General features: G+C 49.8%; 1 protein-coding gene across 4 annotated transcripts; it reads right to left on the bottom strand.

The window, feature by feature from the left end:
• Positions 1-657: 657 nt before the first annotated feature.
• On the bottom strand, positions 658-16,767 carry RDM1 (RAD52 motif containing 1). Of its 4 annotated transcripts, none has more exons than XM_062216384.1 (6): positions 16,640-16,767; positions 16,172-16,351; positions 9,290-9,412; positions 8,261-8,432; positions 5,700-5,798; positions 658-1,166 (listed from the first exon to the last, which is right to left on the bottom strand). In XM_062216384.1, the coding sequence occupies exons 1-6, from the start codon at positions 16,733-16,735 to the stop codon at positions 1,048-1,050; spliced, it is 789 nt and encodes a 262-aa protein (XP_062072368.1). In that variant the 5' UTR covers positions 16,736-16,767; the 3' UTR covers positions 658-1,047. The 4 variants fall into 4 exon arrangements, with proteins under 4 accessions (XP_062072368.1, XP_062072369.1, XP_062072370.1 ...); XM_062216386.1 differs by lacking the exon at positions 658-1,166 and adding an exon at positions 2,274-5,150; XM_062216385.1 differs by lacking the exon at positions 5,700-5,798.
• Between the last annotated feature and the right edge of the window lie 796 nt (positions 16,768-17,563).

Below are 17,563 nucleotides of genomic sequence, written 5' to 3'. Positions count from 1 at the left end.
ACCTAACACCCCAAGGGGATCCTGTACCCGAGTTTTCTCCCCAGCAACACTTCAGAGGGGAGAGGCAGAAGGAAAAGTGGCAAGAGTTCAGCGGCACCCACGAGCCCCAAGCTAAATGCAGAGGGGTTTTCTGCCGAGCTGCCCACCTGATGTCTGATGGACAATAAACTTCACTAGCGTGCTTGTCACTAGCCTGTCTCATCGCACTTTCCTCTTACGTGGAGTTCTGGCCTAACTGGTGACACTTGGCACTTGGCCTGTCTCCCTGTCAGCCAGCGGCTTCCCACACCTAACTGCCTCAGGGTAACTCCCTCTCAGCCCCCTTTGGTGACACAGCCACAGCCTTCTTTGTGCTTAGGGAAGAGAAGCCGACTGGGGAAGCACCACGCTTCAACTTCCAAGCCTTACTGGTGACAGGACCACTCTTACTTCCTCTACCTTTGTAGAGACAGAACACTTTACAACAAGAGTGAGATAATCAAAATCACATAAGGCCACAGTTACTTTGCTCGCTGATCCCTGGGATCCTGTTTGAGGGGAGTTCTGAAAGGCCCGTGTCCAAGCAGCCCAGCATCCCCAAGCCTTGGAGATGTCACAGGGTGGCTGTGTCCTGTTTCTTTTCTGACACAAGGAGAGAATTCAGGGATGAGACACAGGTAAAAAGCAGAGAAGCAAGGTTTATTCACATGCAGACTCAGGGGGAGCGCAGGCATGCTCAAGAGCAAGCTGCACTCTACGAGGTTCAGGGCCATCCCTGGGCACTGGAGTTGTGCACAGGGGTGGGCTTGGGGCAGGGCTTAACCGACCCTTCAGAGGGCAATTTCGGCAAGGCTTGCGTGCCACCCATTTCCTGGCCCAAGGTTCACAGCATCAGGTGCATCACGGAAATAGGTAGCTCAGCCATGGCAATTAAAATGACCTTACAAGGAGCTGAAGGCCATGGCAGGGACACAGCTGGCAGCCACGTTGTTTATTTTGTGGTAAAACCTTGGAAGCTGTGGTTTTCCACTGCAAGGAAGTGGGGGTGGGGCTGCAGCACAGGCGGGGCTACATGACACTCCAGCTTTCATCTCCACATACTTCAATCAAGTTGTGTAATTCTTCTTCGCTTGCGGTATCTAGGATCTCTTCACCAGGTCTGTACTCCACGGCTATTTTACCACTTTCTGAAATAACAAAGTTAACATGGGTCAATTCAGTGTTTCTTGTTGTTGTTTTTTTAAGGTTTATTTATTTATTCGAAAAGCAATTACAGAGACAGATCAACCTGAACTTCATCTGGGTCTCCTACATGGGTGGCAGGAGCCCAGGCACTTGGCCCATCCTCCACTACTTTTCACAGGCCATAATCAGGGAACTGGCCCAGAAGTGGAGCAGGTAAGACACGAACTGGTGCCCATACAGGAAGCTGGCATCCCAGGTGGCAGTTTTACCCACTGTATCATAATGCTGGCCCCTAAATCTTCCTGGGTACAACTGTAGCACTCAATGAGACACATTTTTGATTTATAAAAGCAGAAAGAGTATTTTCCTAGAAATTTCCTCACCTCACACTTCAGGCTTTTTTTTTTTTTTTTAATGGTTTATTTATTTGAAAGTCAGAGTTACAGACAGAGATATCTTCCATCTGCTGGTTCGCTCCCCAAGTGGTTGCAACAGCAGGACCAGGCCAAGCTGAAGCCAGGAGCTAGGAACTTCTTCCAGGTCTTCCACATGGGCGGCAGGAGCCCAGGCACTTGGGCCATCCTCTGCTGCTTTCCCAGGCTACAAGCAGGGAGCTGGATTGGAAGTGGAGCAGTCAGGACATGAACTGGAGCCCACATGGGATGTTGGAGTCAAAGGCAGCAAGCCCTACTTACTACGCCACAATGCCAGTCCCCACACCAGTTTTTTTTTTAAATTTATTATTATTATTATTATTTTTGACAGGCAGATTTAGACAGTGAGAGAGAGAGACAGAGAGAAAGGTCTTCCTTCTGTTGGTTCACCCCTCAAATGGCTGCTACAGCCGGCACGCTGTGCCGATCTGAAGCCAGGAGCCAGGTGCTTCCTCCTGGCCTCCCATGCGGGTGCAGGGCCCAAGGACTTGAGCCATCCTCCACTGCACTCCTGGGCCACAGCAGAGAGCTGGACTGGAAGAGGAGCAACCGGGACAGAACCCGACACCCCAACCGGGACTAGAACCCGGGGTGCCGGCATCACAGGCAGAGGATTAGCCAAGTGAGCTGCAATGCCGGCCAGCCCACACCAGTTTTTTTTTTTTTTTTTTTTTTTTTTTTTTTTTTGACAGGCAGAGTGGACAGTGAGAGAGAGAGAGACAGAGAGAAATGTCTTCCTTTGCCGTTGGTTCACCCTCCAATGGCCGCCGCAGTTGGCGCGCTGCGGCCGGCGCACTGCGCTGATCCGATGGCAGGAGCCAGGTGCTTCTCCTGGTCTCCCATGGGGTGCAGGACCCAAGCACTTGGGTCATCCTCCACTGCACTCCCTGGCCACAGCAGAGAGCTGGCCTGGAAGAGGGGCAACCGGGACAGGATCGGTGCCCCGACCGGGACTAGAACCCGGTGTGCCAGCGCCGCAAGGCGGAGGATTAGCCTAGTGAGCTGCGGCGCCGGCCCACACCAGTTTTTAACTTAACTTTTAAGAAATGCATGCTGTATCAATTATGTTCGGCTCAAAGCACTTTGTGATCTTAGAGGTAGAAACTAAGGAATAATTATATAGAAATTTTAAAACGTGGAAACAAAAATGTTCAATCACAATATGATTAAACAATCAGGTATTAGATGGGGGTCAAAGTGAATTCAAATCAGGGATAGAAGCCCTGGAACTAACACACTTCATATTACAAGCCAGAGGCAGTTGTGGACACCCTGAGAAGCAAACTTCCACCAGATACAAGGAGCAAAGCTTTGGGGAGAGCATTTGAGCATTTCATTGGGTGATACTGGTTCACATACTTTATAGACAATACAATTCCCCTCGAAAGCAAGTTAGAGGGGCCAGCACTGTGGTGTAGTGGGTAAAGCTGTCACCTGCAGTGCTGGCAATTACATGGGTGCAGTTCAAGTCCCGGTTGCTCCACTTCCAATCCAGCTCTCTGCTATGGCCTAGGAAAGCAGTGGAAGATGGCCCAAGTCCTTTGGCCCCTACACCCACGGGGGAGACCCAGAAGAAGGTCCTGGCTTTGGATTAGTACAGCTGTGGCTGTTGCCGCCATTTGGGGAGTGAACCAGAGGACTTCTCTCTCACTCTCTCTGCCTCTGCCTCTAACTCTGCATTTTGAATAAATAATAAATAACTCTTAAAAAAAAAAAAAAAAAAGCAATTGAGAGCCATAAGCCTTTTGCTTTAAGGAGTGCTGAGTGTATAGTATATTCAAGGCATACCACAGCCTATTAGGAGAGGTAAACAACCTAGACCTTTGTTTTGTTTTGTTCTAATGACAGTAAGTTTAAGAAATGGCTATCTGTAATCTTTAAAAGCATGTACTGAAAATAAGTCTTAATTTCAGACTTTTGTTGTACTGCACTAAAGGCACTGCAGGATGGCTGAAGCCACGAACTTGTACTCCATCTGGTTCTCCCATATATGTGGCAGGGGCCCAAGCACTTGCGACATCCACTGCTTTCCCAGGTGTACTGACAGGAGGCTGGATAGGAAGCAGCAGCAGGGACTCGAGCTGGCACTCCCAGTATGCTGGAGTCACAAGTGGTGGCTTAACCTGCTGGGCCCCAGATGTACACTTTGTTAATCAGAAGCAACAGCTAATTTATAATTAGAAGGCATTTCAATAAAGTTCCTATGAAGAAAAGCTCCCAGTGGACTAAGGCCAGTCAGTAATCGATGCAATCATTCAGATTATGGCTGTCCCTTAGAGTCCAAGTTCAAACCTGTCAGCACCAGGGGTAATGTTGTATTATTTCATATGTAATTCCATTTAAATTCTTCATCTGAGTGTCACATTTGAAAACAGCCTTTCCAGAAGCAAAAACATGGAACTATTTAAAAAACAAGGAGTCGTTTGTTAAAGTGAATGATCAGCTTCTGTAGCCTACTCCCGCTGGAAGGAATCCCTTCATGTGGTTTATTGCATGGCCTTTTGCATGCACTTAACTGGGCCAATTTTTCTGTGTGTTACTCTAAGAGCTCACCAAAGCGTAGCTCACGCTGTTCAGGTAGTTTAAAAAATGCTATAAAAACCTAATGTGCACCATCCTTTCTGACAATGTTGGAGTATCGCATTTGTGATGGCTGTGGGGCCACAGAGTCCTGGCCCACTCATCACTGCTCTGCTCGTACACCTCCAGATGTGGTACGCCAAGAGGGGCATGCAGACACCAACAGCGCAGGCCACTCTGTTGCACAAAGCAGCACGACACAGAAGCAAAGCTCCATGAGCTGCTCTGGAAGCAGAAGAGGGTTCAGGGTGTGCACTGCTCTGCAGGATTCTTGCAGTCTTCAGCTCGCCACATGTGGTCATGTGCCGGAAGGCCAAGAAGATGAGTGTGGCGATGAGCGGCAGCACCAGTGCGGAGCAGGTGGTCACACTCACGAAGGCCACTGCCAGGCAGGAGGAGCGGGGAGCAGTGCCAGTGGAGGCACAGAGCCCTCTAGGTAAAACCCTTCACCGTCCCAGGCCTCAAATATGACCGCTGCTGCCACTGTCACCTCGGTTTGGTTCTTAAAGGTTGTTACAGGGATGGGAATTCTCCCTGATGACAGGGAGGCCAGACTTCTGGAAGGGCTGTCCTGATTGGAGGTTGAGGCCAATCAGGGCCACCTCTGATAACTTGGGACTTAAGAGATGCAGAGGAAGAGAGGAAGGGGGACAATCTCTGATAACTTAGCAAGGATTTCTGAATCTCTAAGCCTCAGGTCTCTGAAGCATGAGAGCAATCCTACCCAGGGACTCTGCGAAAATATCAAGTTTCTACGGGGTACAGCCTATAACATGCACACCACAGGAGAACCCAACAGGGATCGCAGTCAATGGCATTCAACAGCAGGACCACGTCCAAGGCTCACATGAAAGCAGCCGATTAGAAGAACTATACTTGCCCAGTGTCCAGGTCAGAAATGAAGACTGAAACTGAATTCTTGATTCAGAAAACAGAATCTAATAAATTCTCTCCTCAGCAGAGTTTATTTATCTATTAATTCAGAGAGAAAGCAACAGGTGAGAGTTCACACATACTATCAGCTTACCACGTAGCCATAGTTACAAGCTGTTTATACTCATCGTCTCATTATTCCTGAAACATCCTTCAGAGGGTGGGCTGAATTGCTAACCCTGTTTTACAGATAAAAGAGATTATACTTACAGAGATCAGATTTCTTCAGATCTCTCTGGGACAAAACTGAAAACTGCATAAAAAATCCCAGAGGCAGAGTTAGGACGCATACCCTGGTATCCAAAGCTTAGTCACTATTCTGTAAGTGACCAGGAAACCAGAGCTGGATCAGATGCGTTCAGTGTGAGCTGAGGCGAACTGTTCTACATTTATAAACTGGGGGCAACAATAGCTGTGGTCATTTTTCTCACAAATGTCACAAAGAACTAACTTAAGACCACTGCTGTGAAAGAATCCAGTAAGAATGTAACAGAGTGTTTCAGATAGGATTTTCACCCAATCAACTTTTCAAGACGAGTCTCTTGTTCATTGAAACTGGAGCACTTTGAGGACGATCAAGAGTCTTACCTAAAACCACAATCGACAGTTTCTGGAACGCATCTGACAAAGCCTTCTGAATGGCAAGGTTCTGGGCTGTCTTCTTCTTCATAAGGAACAACAGTGGTCCTAGAGCCAACCGGAACAAGTGGAGTTAGCATGTCTGATCAGTGACAATTACTTCATGTTCAGAACATGCACATGCATCCACGATTCTTAGCTCCTTATCTTAGTGCCTAGGGGCAGGCATAGCACGAAGGACGGCTGGACGGCTCTGTTCCAGGGACATCCTGTAGGGCTCAGGATTGTTCTTCCCATCTATTCCGGAAGTTCCTGATGTACTGGAAGGGAGATCAGGGTGGGACCTTGGCACCCGAGCCTCACATTACCCACAGATTCGAATGTGACCATTTGAAGCCAGGCCTGCACAGACCCTACCTGACTGTGCGACAAAGACTCAAGCCACACACGGAGGTGCTCCTTGGGTATCGCCCTGGGAGCCTCTCTACCCAACTCGTGAACATCCCTGCCTCTCTCTGCTTTAAAACCCCCAAGCCCAGGGCTATGAATTCTTTTTTTTTTTTTTTTTTTGATTGATTGATTTATTTGAAAGTCAGAGTTACACAGAGAGAGCAGATAGAGAGGTCTTCCAACTGCTGGTTCACTCCCCAATTAGCCACAAGGGCTGGAGCTGCACCGAACTGAAGCCAGGAGTCAGGAGCTTCCTCCGGGTCTCCCACGTGGTGCAGGGGCCCAAGGACTTGGGCCAGCTTCCACTGCTTTCCCAGGCTATGGGAGAGAGCTGGATCGGACGTGGAGCATTGGGGCCAGTGCTGAGGCGCAGCAGGTTAAAGCCCTGGCCTGAAACGCCGGCATCCCATATAGGCGCCAGTTCTAGTCCTGGTTGCTCCTCTTCCGATCCAGCTCTCTGCTATAGCCTGGGAAAGCAGTAGAAGATGGCCCAAGTCCTTGGGCCCCTGCACCCACATGGGAGATCCGGAAAAAGCTCCTGGCTTCTGGCTTTAGATCAGTGCAGCTCCAGCTGTTGCAGCCACCTGGGGAGCGAACCAATGGATGGAAGACCTCTCTCTGTAACTCTTTTAAATAAATAAAATAAATCTTAAAAAAAAAAAAAAAAAAAAAAAAGTGGAGCAGCCGGGACGCGAAACAGCGCCCACATGGGATGCTGGCACTGCAGGCGGCGGCTTTTTATACCACAGTGCCGCCCTTCGGGGCCATGGATTCTAAAACAAAATCAGTATCAATGGGAGGACCCTTTCTAGTGACACAGATTTGACTCTTTCTACGCAGGCCCCTCCATGAATAGACAAAGAGCTGAGTGTTAGTACAAGAGCTTAAGCAAATTTTTAACTAAAAACTTGGAAAATATTATTTCCTATCTCTCCCTAAGCTTCTTGGCAGGTGGAATTTTGAGTTTAAAGGTTCTGTGAGGTTAGCAGGCATGGAAAGCCAAGATATCATGGAAAAAAAAAAAAAGACCTAAATGAATGATCTCTGTGAGTGAGAGCCCAGTGGAAAGAACGGGGCCATCAAAGGAGGTACCTTTCTCCGAAGGGAGGAGAGAACTTCCACTTTGACTATGACCCTATCGGAATAAGATCAAAGTCAGCGAACTCTAAAGGCTTCCATAGCCCTGGCAACTCATGACTAGAGCCTAGGGAGATTACTGACGCCATGAACAGGAGTGTCAAATTGTTAAGTCAGCAACAGGAGTCACTGTGTACTTACACCCCATGTGGGATCTGTCCCTAATGTGTCGTCTAAAGCGAAGTGATGCTATAACTAGTACTGAAACAGTATTTTTATACTTTGCGTTTCTGTGTGGGCACAAACTGATGAGGTCTTTACTAATTATATACTGAAGTGATCTTCTGTATATAAAGAGAATTGGAAATGAAAAAAAAAAAAAACTACCTGGTGTTAAAATGGAAATGGCATAGAAAATTAATTAATTTGAAAAAAAAATTATGTAGGATCTCTGTCTTTAATGTGCTGTACATTGCTATTTAATGCTATAATTAGTAATCCAATGGTAGTTTTTTCACTTTATGTTGCGATATGGGCAAAATGTTGAAATCTTTACCTAATATATACTAAACTGATCTTCTGTATATAAAGAGAAAAAAAAAAAAAAGGTTCTGTGAGGTACTACGCAAGGCAAAAACCTGCCTAGGACTTCAGGAGGGAGGGCCTGACATGGATCTAAAAAGATGAATCTTTCAGAAAAGATTGATTTACTTAGTAGAAAGGCACAGTGAGAGAGAGGGGGACACACACACACACACACACACACTCTTTCATTAGCTGGCTCACTCCTCAAATGTCTGCACAGCCAGGTGTAGACCAGGCTGAAGCCAGAGGCAGGAATCCCATCCAGGTCTCCCAGCAGGGTGGCAGGAGCCCAGGCACTTGGGCACATTAGCAGGGCGCTGGATTGGAAGCAGAGCATCTAAGACTCAAACCAGTGCTCTGATATGGGATGCTGGTGTCATGAGCTGCCCCGTGCCACATGCTAGCCCCGAAGGTGTTTTAGGAAGAGAAGACTCTCCCTACACACAGGGAAAGCACACCTTCCTCCTCCAGTGTATCCAGAGGCTCCTCGGCCACACCCACTCCACGACTCGTGCACTCGCAGGATGGCAGCACCACCTCCAAGGCACAGAAGACCTTCAGGCTCCGCTTCGCAAGTCGCCGCTCGGTCTCTTCATTCTCCCTCTCTTCAAGGTCGGAGAGCTCCTGAAGCTGTTAGAATTATACATGAAAGGTGCTTCCTAGGATCTTATGTTGACTTCCACATTTATGGTGGTTAGAAATAAACAGTAAACTCCAGTTAATGTAACAGTTGAGGTGTCCTAATGATACGGCCAGGCAGCCAGCTCGGTAGGTGAGGTGAGTTGGAGGCATCTGCAAGCCATGCCCACCACCCCCACCCCACACGCAGTTCTATTCACCCACATGTCAGTCAAAACACCCCCTTTCCTGGGACGCATCTGCTTCATCTGGGGCCTGCGGAGAAGATGCCATGAAACGTGGATACTGAGCTCCATGTGGGACTTGTGGAGGGGCCATGGAAGTCCTGTCTCCTCTCCCCCACCCCTTCTCCTTTCGGGCAAATCTTCAGGCCCACTTCCATCACCCACTCAGGATGGGTATTTCTCTGTGTGGAGAAACCCCTGCTCACGTGTGCATGTGTGTGTCCACTTTTTCACCTTTTAAATAAATCGTGTGGTGCGCCTTATATGTGTCAGCCTTTAGAATGCATATCCTAGTGCATGACAAGGACCTGGAGTAAAACAATCATACCCCCTCCCCCACAACACTACTGCTCAAAATCAAGTAACATTCAGCACTGAATTACTAGACACAGACAACTGTTTTTATTACACATCACATGAATTATGAAACAGCAATCCAAGTGACTGGGGCTGCAGCCAATCCTAGGTGGCAGGCCAGTTCAAATACAAGCACAGCCAGCTACCCTAACGGTGGAAGGCATCGCAGCTCTCCTCCCACCTCACAGTTCAGTCTTCCTGGTTAAAGTCCAGGATTACAACGTGGAAGGGGGTGTGGTTAGTCAAAAGAAAACCTACGGTGCTTACCTTGATGATCCTTTTTGACCATCCATTGAAACCCAAATAGTAGTTTGCCAGCTCTTGGCATCGGGAGCCATTTAGGGCGAGGGCCTGATGTTGAACTGCCTTATGTCTGGTGCCAAGACGAACCTAAAGTCACAACAGACCCACAAACATCACACTCTGCCCAAGATTTCATTTTGGATATACCTGAGATTTATTAATACTGTTTTCAGAGTAGTGTTTTTTTGGACAGCAGAGTTAGATAGTGAGAGAAAGACAGAGACAAAGGTCTTCCTTCTGTTGGTTCACCCCCTAAATGGTTGCCACGGCCAGCGCACTGTGCTGATCCAAAGCCAGGAACCAGGTGCTTCCTCCTGGTCTCCATGTGGGTGCAGGGCCCATGGACTTGGGCCATCCTCCACTGCCTTCCCGGGCCACAGCAGAGAGCTGAACTGAAAGAGGGGCAACTGGGACAGAATTGGCGCCCCAACCGGGACTAGAACCTGGGGTGCTGGCGCCGCTGGCAGAAGATTAGCCTAGTGAGCCGTGGCGCCGGCCTCAGAGTGTTTATGAAGATTAAATGGGCCAGAACATTTTAAGCACTACATTCATCGTAATCTCTAAATAAATGTTATTATTTTAAGTCACAGTACTTTTTCCGCATCATTTTCAGGGCCCCTGAAAAACTGGAAACTTTCCTGACCTCTGGTGGTGAACACGGATGATGAAAACAACCACGGGAGTCCTGCAGAAGCAGATGACAGGGCTGTGGGTGAGCAAAGAAGCAAAGCTGTACCTATCTTCCCAGCCAGGGGCCCTGCTTGGGAATATGGCAGAAAGAACTGACCCCTCTCCCTAAGGCACTAACCTAAGGCACTAACCTCTGCGACTGTTATAAGCAACTAGAACAATTAGAGGTTCATCTGCATAACATGCTTCTTTGGCAAGTGAGTGTTAACTCTATTTGACACTTTACTATGGATTTTGTATATCACTAGTTTTTAAAAGTCTCTCATGTTTAAAAACTATAGCATATGAATACAAGGTGTTGTCAAAGAGTTCATGGACAATGGAATTAAAAGACAACAATAAAAAATATAAACTACTGGTGCAGAGCCGGAGACAAGAGGGCAGACTCGGGGTCTGACGAGGTGGCCGGGCTGTCTCACAGGGTCATCAAGGACACCCAGCGACGCTGGCAGAACCAGGTGAGAGCAACTCCTGCTACTTTTATGTGGTCATCGCTGGCCCCCAGGACCCCTAGGAACTTTTAAACCTGAACAGTTCCTCCCAGAAGAATACCCAGGGCAGCCCCTGAAGTAGGCTCCATGCCCAAGATTTACCCTCCTGTTGCAGGCAAGCTGGGACAATGACGCTCGGGTATGCAGACAGGTAAGAGGTTCCTAGCACTGCAGGCTTACACGGCTCTGCCACGGTTCCAGGCTTTGTGACATGCTCCCAATCCAGATAACCCGTCAGCAAATGACACGGCAGAGCAGCGGAAGGACAACAAAGCCACGCCATGGAACTGCTAGAACATGGACTAGGATTTATGCCATGAATAATACTTAAATCAATGTGATCAAGTGTGTATCACTTCTCCTGGTCTGTCGAGACTTCTTCCTTTTTCTGTTTGCATTTAATGGGCACAGTTTAAAAGCACTGCAGAATAAAAGCCCAGGCATCTTCAGTCCTTTGGCGATGAACTGCACAGGAGCGAGTCTCTGTCTTGTCCCAGTTCACTGTTAAAAGCGGGAGCGCTAAAACCAGCCGGATTGTGGCGGGGCCGCTCTGCTTCCACTCATTCCCCCATAGCGGTTCAGGTAGAAGGCCCTGGGACGGAGGGCAGCTGTCAGAGTTCCCTGCAGGGACTTGGGTGTTTATTTATTTTTTTTTGGAGGAGGAAGGTAAGTTTAATTTTATGAGCTCCTTTTCCCCCTTTCCATGGTGATTTAATTGCACTGGTTAAAAGCCGCTAACCCATTCTTTAGAATATGCTCTGTAGCCAAGTCTAACTTTGTTTAAATTCTGTAGATGGACAAGCTAGATGGTCTGAACCGAAGTGGGAACCCTAAACATGCGTCACAGCCCTCAGAACACTGTCAAGTGGAGATTCCCCTCTTTGCAAGAGCTTGCGACCATTTTGTTTACATTATCTGGAAACTTCTGTAAATCTTAGGTTTTGGTAAAATATTTTTTATATTCTATAAAAAACAAACTCTCCAGGCCAGGGCTGTGGTGTAGCCGGTAAAGACACTGCCTGCTGTGCCGGCATCCCATATGGGTGCTGGTTCAAGTCCCGGCTGCTCCTCTTCCAGTCCAGCTCTCTGCTGTGGCCTGGGAAAACAGCAGAAGATGGCCCAAGTGCTTGGGTCCTGCACCCACATGGGAGATCCAGAAGAGGCTCCTGGCTTTGGACTGGCACAGCTCCAGCAGTTGCAGCCAATTGGGGAGTGAACCAGCAGAGGGAAGACCTCTCTCTCTTTCTGCTTCTCCTTCTCTCTCTGTGTAACTCTGACTTTCAAATAAATAAATAAATCTTAAAAAATATATATAAACTTTCTGAACATAAGCTCCATCAAATTCAAGACACTTCTGTCAGTAATGATATCCGCCTTTTAGCCCATTCCTAAAGAAACGAGGGTCCTAGGAGTTTAACCATGTCAGTGCAGTGTTTCTGTCATTAACCAAAGTAAAAGGGGTGTCCTTTAAAAATTTTTATTTTTTTCAGTTTAAAGAAGTGAGAAGCTCGGCCGGTGCTGAGGCTCACTTGGCTAATCCTCCACCTTGCAGCGCCGGCACCCCGGGTTCTAGTCCCAGTCGGGGCGCTGGATTCTGTCCCGGTTGCCCCTCTTCCAGGCCAGCACTCTGCTGTGGCCCGGGAAGGCAGTGGAGGATGGCCCAAGTGCTTGGGCCCTGCACGCGCATGGGAGACCAGGGGGAGGCGCATGGCTCCTGGCTTCAGATCGGCGCAGCGCACCGGCCGTAGCAGCCATTTGGGGGGTGAACCAATGGAAGGAAGACCTCTCTGCCTCTAAATAAATAAATAAATAAATAAATACAAATTAAAAAAACAAATTTAAAAACTGTGAGAAGCTGTCAAATCAGGGCTGTGAGGTGGATGTCCAATAAATTCCCACTGAAAATTCTCACAAACTTGCCCGTTTTTGGTGAACGAAATGAGCAGGAACATTATGGTGAGGAAGGATTTTTCTGGAGTGTTTTTCTGTTAAAGCTTTGGCTTTTTCAAACACTCATAAAAAGCTACACCGGGACTGGCACTGTGTTGGAGAGGTGAGGCTGCTGCTTGTGACATGGGCGTGCCATCTAGGAGTGCCAGCTGGTCTGTTCCCAATCGACTCCCTGCTCAGGTGCCTGGGAAAGCAGAGAAAGAAGGCTCAAGTACTTGGCTCCTTGCCACCCTTGCGGGAGACCAGGATGGAGCTCCTGGCTCCTGTCTGGTCCACACTAGCCACTGTGGCCACTTGAGGAATGAACTAGAGGATGGAAGACTGATTCTCTCTCTCTTCTCTTCCTCTCTGTCACTCTGCCAAATAAAATGAATATATATATATATTTTATATATATAATATAAAATATATATAAAATATATAAAAATATACATAAAAAATATATATATATTTTAACAGGCAGAGTGGACAGTGAGAGAGAGACAGAGAGAAAGGTCTTCATTTGCCATTGGTTCACCCTCTAATGGCTGCCGTGGCCTGCACACTGCAATGATCCGAAGCTAGGAGCCAGGAGCTTCTCTGATTTCCCATGGGGTGCAGGGCCCAAGCACTTGGGCCATCCTCCACTGCACTCCCAGGCCACAGCAGAGAGCTGGCCTGGAAGAGAGGCAACCGGGACAGAATCCGACGCCCCGACTGGGACTAGAACCTGGGGTGCCAGCGCCACAAGGCAGAGGATTAGCCTATTGAGCCGCGGCGCTGGCCGTGAATAAATATTTTTTTAAAAGCAGTTACTACCATTCATTGTAAAATGCCTTGAGTATCCCCCAAATCTGCTGCACGACCTTTGCTCTTGACTGGTCTTCTGCCGCCTGCACTGGGCCACTTTCACCTCTTGGGAGCCATTGCTTTGATTGTACTCTGTCTTCAGAATCACACTGGTAAAGCCATGTTTCATCTCTTTCACAATTCTTTGAAGAAAAGCTTCAGGCGTCGGATCCCAGTTGTTTAAAGCTTCTGTTGAAAGTTCTGTTCATCAGCCCAGGGCTGTTCTAGGCACTATAGTTTTGGCATCAAGAAAGGCTGTTCTGGCCGGCCCCGCAGCTCAATAGGCTAATCCTCCGCCTTGTGGCGCCGGCACATCGGGTTCTGGTCCTGGTCAGGGCGCCAGATTCTGTCCCGGTTGCCCCTCTTCCAGGCCAGCTCTCTGCTGTGGCCCGGGAGTGCAGTGGAGGATGGCCCAAGTGCTTGGGCCCTGCACCCCATGGGAGACCAGGAGGGGCACCTGGCTCCCAGCCGCAGTGGCCATTGGAGGGTGAACCAACGGTAAAGGAATACCTTTCTCTCTGTCTCTCTCTCTCTCTCACTGTCCACTCTGCCTGTCAAAAAAAAAAGAAGGCTGTTCTACTTTCATTTTTCAGTTACAACTGTGTAAGAACCAATGGAGATGTCTACAGCGTTGGCTACTGTTTCTGCTGTTAATGGTTTATCTTCAATTAGTGCAAAACAAGATCCATTTCTACCTCACAGCCCAGTGTGACTGTTCCGCCACTGCAGGCTTCATTTTCAACATCTTTTTATCCCTTCTTTTTACATATATATTTATTTTTATATATATTTATTTATTTGAAAGTCAGAGTTACAGAGAGAGGAGATGCAGAGAGAGAGAGAGAGAGAGAGAGAGGTCTTCCATCCACTGGTTCACTTCCCAACTGGCCACAACGGCTGGAGCTGTGCTGATCCAAAGCCAGGAGCCAGGAGCTTTTTCTAGGTCTCCCACGGGTGTACAGCAGCCCAAGGACTTGGGCCATCTTCTACTGCTTTCCCAGGCCATAGCAGAGAGCTGGATCAAAAGTGGAGCAGCCGGGACTCGAACCAGCACCCACATGGGATGCCGGCACTGCAGGCGGTGGCTTCACCCGCTGCGCCACAGCGCTGGCAGAGGGGCTTTTCAAAACTTATGTCTTATCCCACTCAGTGCTTCAGACTATGGCTGTTTGGATGTCCTGCAACAAGTTAGTACAGCTTAACCTGGTACAAAATAGTCTTTAATTTATTTGAAAGAATTGCAGAGAGAAAGAGAGAGAAAGAAATCTTTCATCTGCTGGTTTACTCTGCAAACGGCCAGAACAAAGCCAGGATCCAGGATCCAGGAGCTTCTTCTGGGTCTCCACGGTGCAGGGGCCCAAATAGTTGGGCCATCTTCTGTTGCTCTCGCATGCATATTAGCAAGGAGTTGGATTGGAAGTAGAGCAGCTGAAAATCAAACCAGCACCCATATGGGATGCCAGCATCCGAGGTGGTAGCTTTATCTGATACACTGCAACGCTGGCCCCGGTTTAAAAAAAATTAAATCAATAGTTATCTTTTTTCATAATAGGTATTTTCCACAAACTTTGAAGACCTTCATATAGTCACAAAAATTCGAGAAGTACAAGATAGGCAAAGCACTCGTTCTCCACTGACTTGTTTATGGATCCTCTCCATCACTAGTTTACAAGCTCCTCAGCACCTAAGGGAACCACATCTTATTCTTTTCTCGTTCTTAGAACCCGGCGCAGTTCTTGGCATGTAAGGAGCACTGATGGTCTGCGAGTGAGTGAATGAACAAATTAAAAACTAAAATTCCTTTCTCCAATGGCAACTGGGAAGGAGAAACGGAGGCTACTCTGTCAGAGCTGAGTGCAGCGGGGGAGGCCACTCCGCCCCCGGGTCACAGTGGGGCTTCCCTGGACAGGACTCTGCGGCCCTGGCTGCAGACAGCTCGAACCTTGACTAACTTGGCCACATTCTTGCCAGCAACCATCTTCCTTTATGACACTGGAAAAAGAACTCTTTCAGGAACCTTCAGCCTTTTCATGATTTTAAAACGATATTCTCTTTTCTGTATTTATAAAGGGCAAAACAGATAAGAACTATGTGCATTTGCTAAAAGTAAAAGAACATGTATAATTAACTAGATAAGGAATTTGGGGGAGTGGCTGGTGCTGTGCCACAGTGGGTTAAAGCCCCAGCCTGCAGTGCCGGCATCCCATATGGGCGGCAGTTCTAGTCCCGCTGCTCCTCTTCCGATCCAGCTCTCTGCTATGGCCTGGGAAAGCGGTGGAAGATGGCCCAAGTCCCTGGGCCCCTGCACCCACGTGGAAGACTCAGAGGAAGCTGCTGGCTTCGTATGGCCCAGCCCTGGCTGCCGCGGCCAACTGGGGTGTGAACCAGTGGATGGAAGATTTCTCTCTCTCTGTGAGTCTACCTTTCGAATAAATAAATAAATAAATATTTAAAACAAACACCCTGTGGCACAGTGGGTTAAGTCACGCTTTAGATGCTGGTATCCCACACCTGAGAGCCGGTTCCAGTCCTGCTGCTCAGCTTCTGATCCAGCTCCCTGCTAATGTGCCAGGGAAGGCAGTGGACGACGGCTCAAGTACCTGGGCCCCTGCCACCTGCATGGGAGCCCCGGATGGAGTTCTGAGCTCCCGGCTTCCGCCTGGCCCAGACCCTGCTGTTGCAGGTATTTGGGGAGTGAACCAGTGTTTGGAAGATCTCTTTCTCTGTCTCTCCTTTCAAAAAAAATCTTAGACAACCAGCGACCACAGGCTCAGCGCAGCAGTGCACCTGAGAGCATTCTGTCCGCCAGAGAGCCGACAGGTGCTACCCCGTTCTTAGGGAATTCCTTCTCCACCCACGGAGCCTGGGATTCCACGTTCGGACCCACCTTCACTGGAGTCTCCTGGAAAAGCAGCTTCCGGTCACAGGCCGCCTGGGCTCTGCGCGCGTCCCTCGCGGAATAGAACTTGATGATGGCATAGAAACCAGGGCCGGCCACGGCGGCGTTTGGGAAGACCCGGACTGAATACAGAAGGCCGAACCGGGAGAACGCTGCGAAGAGAGAGCGCTGTGCGTGGCCCCGCGCCGAGTAAGCCCCAGCAGGACCCTGACGCCCCCCACCCAGGGCTGCGCCTCCCGCCTGGCCCCCGCCCTGCTCCTCCCAGGAGCCTTCTCATTTGTGACCGCACTTTCTTCTTACAGCCTGCGCCCCAGAAGCACCAGCAGACGCCGCGGGCTGGCTGTGCAGAGGCCCCTCTCGGGGTCTCCGCCGGGCCGGGGGGCCGCCGCGGCGCCTCTCTGCAGGGGCGACCAGGCGGCTGTCTCCGCCGCCCCCTCCACCCCGGCCCGCGCTCACTTGTAAGTCCTCGGCCGTGGGGCCGCAGCTCAGCTCCCACACCAGCAGGGTTTTGTCACTCTCAGTGGGAACCGCAAAGGCTACCACCTCCGCCATCCTCGCCGCTCCGCTCCGGCGCGGCTCTGGCGCCAGCCGTACTGCGCCTGCGCACGGCCTGCCCGCGCGTTTCGAAGAGCGCCGCGTCCGAGGGGCGGGGCCGACGGCGCGTCCGCTCGGGGTCCGGCGGGGCGGGGCTGGGCGGTGTCCGGCGTCCGTTCCTTTCCTAGCCCAGCAGACAGGTCTCAGTGCTTCTGTTCGAGTGTGTTTTAGGTTAGAGCCCCCCGCGCGTGGGCGTACACGACGGGAGGGTCGCACCTGTTCATGGCAGCCAGCTTCATCTCCACGCGCCAAGGAGACCAGGTGTCACTAAGCCACCGACAGCCTAGCGGGAAATCTTACAAAGAAGTCCCTGGGGGCTCTAGGTGATTCTGACGAGCTGTGGGCACTTGTGGGGGCCGGGCGGCCTGGGTTGGGGGGTAGAGTGAGGGGAAACAGCAGGTTGGGTCCAAGCAGGGCACCCACGTGGGCGCTGGTGGTGCCCGAGAAGGGTCTTCCGGGGGTCGTGATCGACCACCCGGCGGGGTAACGCTGAGAAGGAAAGTGGGTCCCAAGGCCTGTTTCAGCCCTGGACTGTCAGAGCCAGAAGGGGCCCTGGAGAATGTGGTTTCTGGATAGTAATTCTCAGAGCCGGCCTGGTCTGTGAGGAGGTTTTCACCGGTCCTCGGTGTGTGAACCATGAACAAGGTTGGCCAGACCGACTCCATTTTGGAATGAAAAGGAGCAGCTGTGGTTCAGCCAGATGACACCAGTGAAGGGCTTAACGATTGAACACACAGAGCCGGTGCTGTGGTGCAGCGGGTTAACACGCTGGCCTGAAGCGCCGGC

The sequence above is a fragment of the Lepus europaeus genome, chromosome 18, assembly GCF_033115175.1.
Source record: "Lepus europaeus isolate LE1 chromosome 18, mLepTim1.pri, whole genome shotgun sequence".
NCBI classification, from domain to species: domain Eukaryota; kingdom Metazoa; phylum Chordata; class Mammalia; order Lagomorpha; family Leporidae; genus Lepus; species Lepus europaeus.
The sequence above is the reverse complement of the archived record's forward strand: the minus strand, read 5'-3'. Positions and strand labels throughout refer to the sequence as shown.

Coding starts and splice junctions, on each gene's coding strand:
- RDM1 (XM_062216384.1), bottom strand. CDS start 16,735: ATGGCGGAGGTGGTAGCCTTTGCGGTTCCCACTGAGAGTGACAAAACC. Junction 16,352..16,639: donor CCACGGCCGAGGACTTACAA/GTGAGCGCGGGC, acceptor GGCCACGCACAG/CGCTCTCTCTTCGCAGCGTT. Junction 8,433..9,289: donor GGTCAAAAAGGATCATCAAG/GTAAGCACCGTA, acceptor TAATTCTAACAG/CTTCAGGAGCTCTCCGACCT.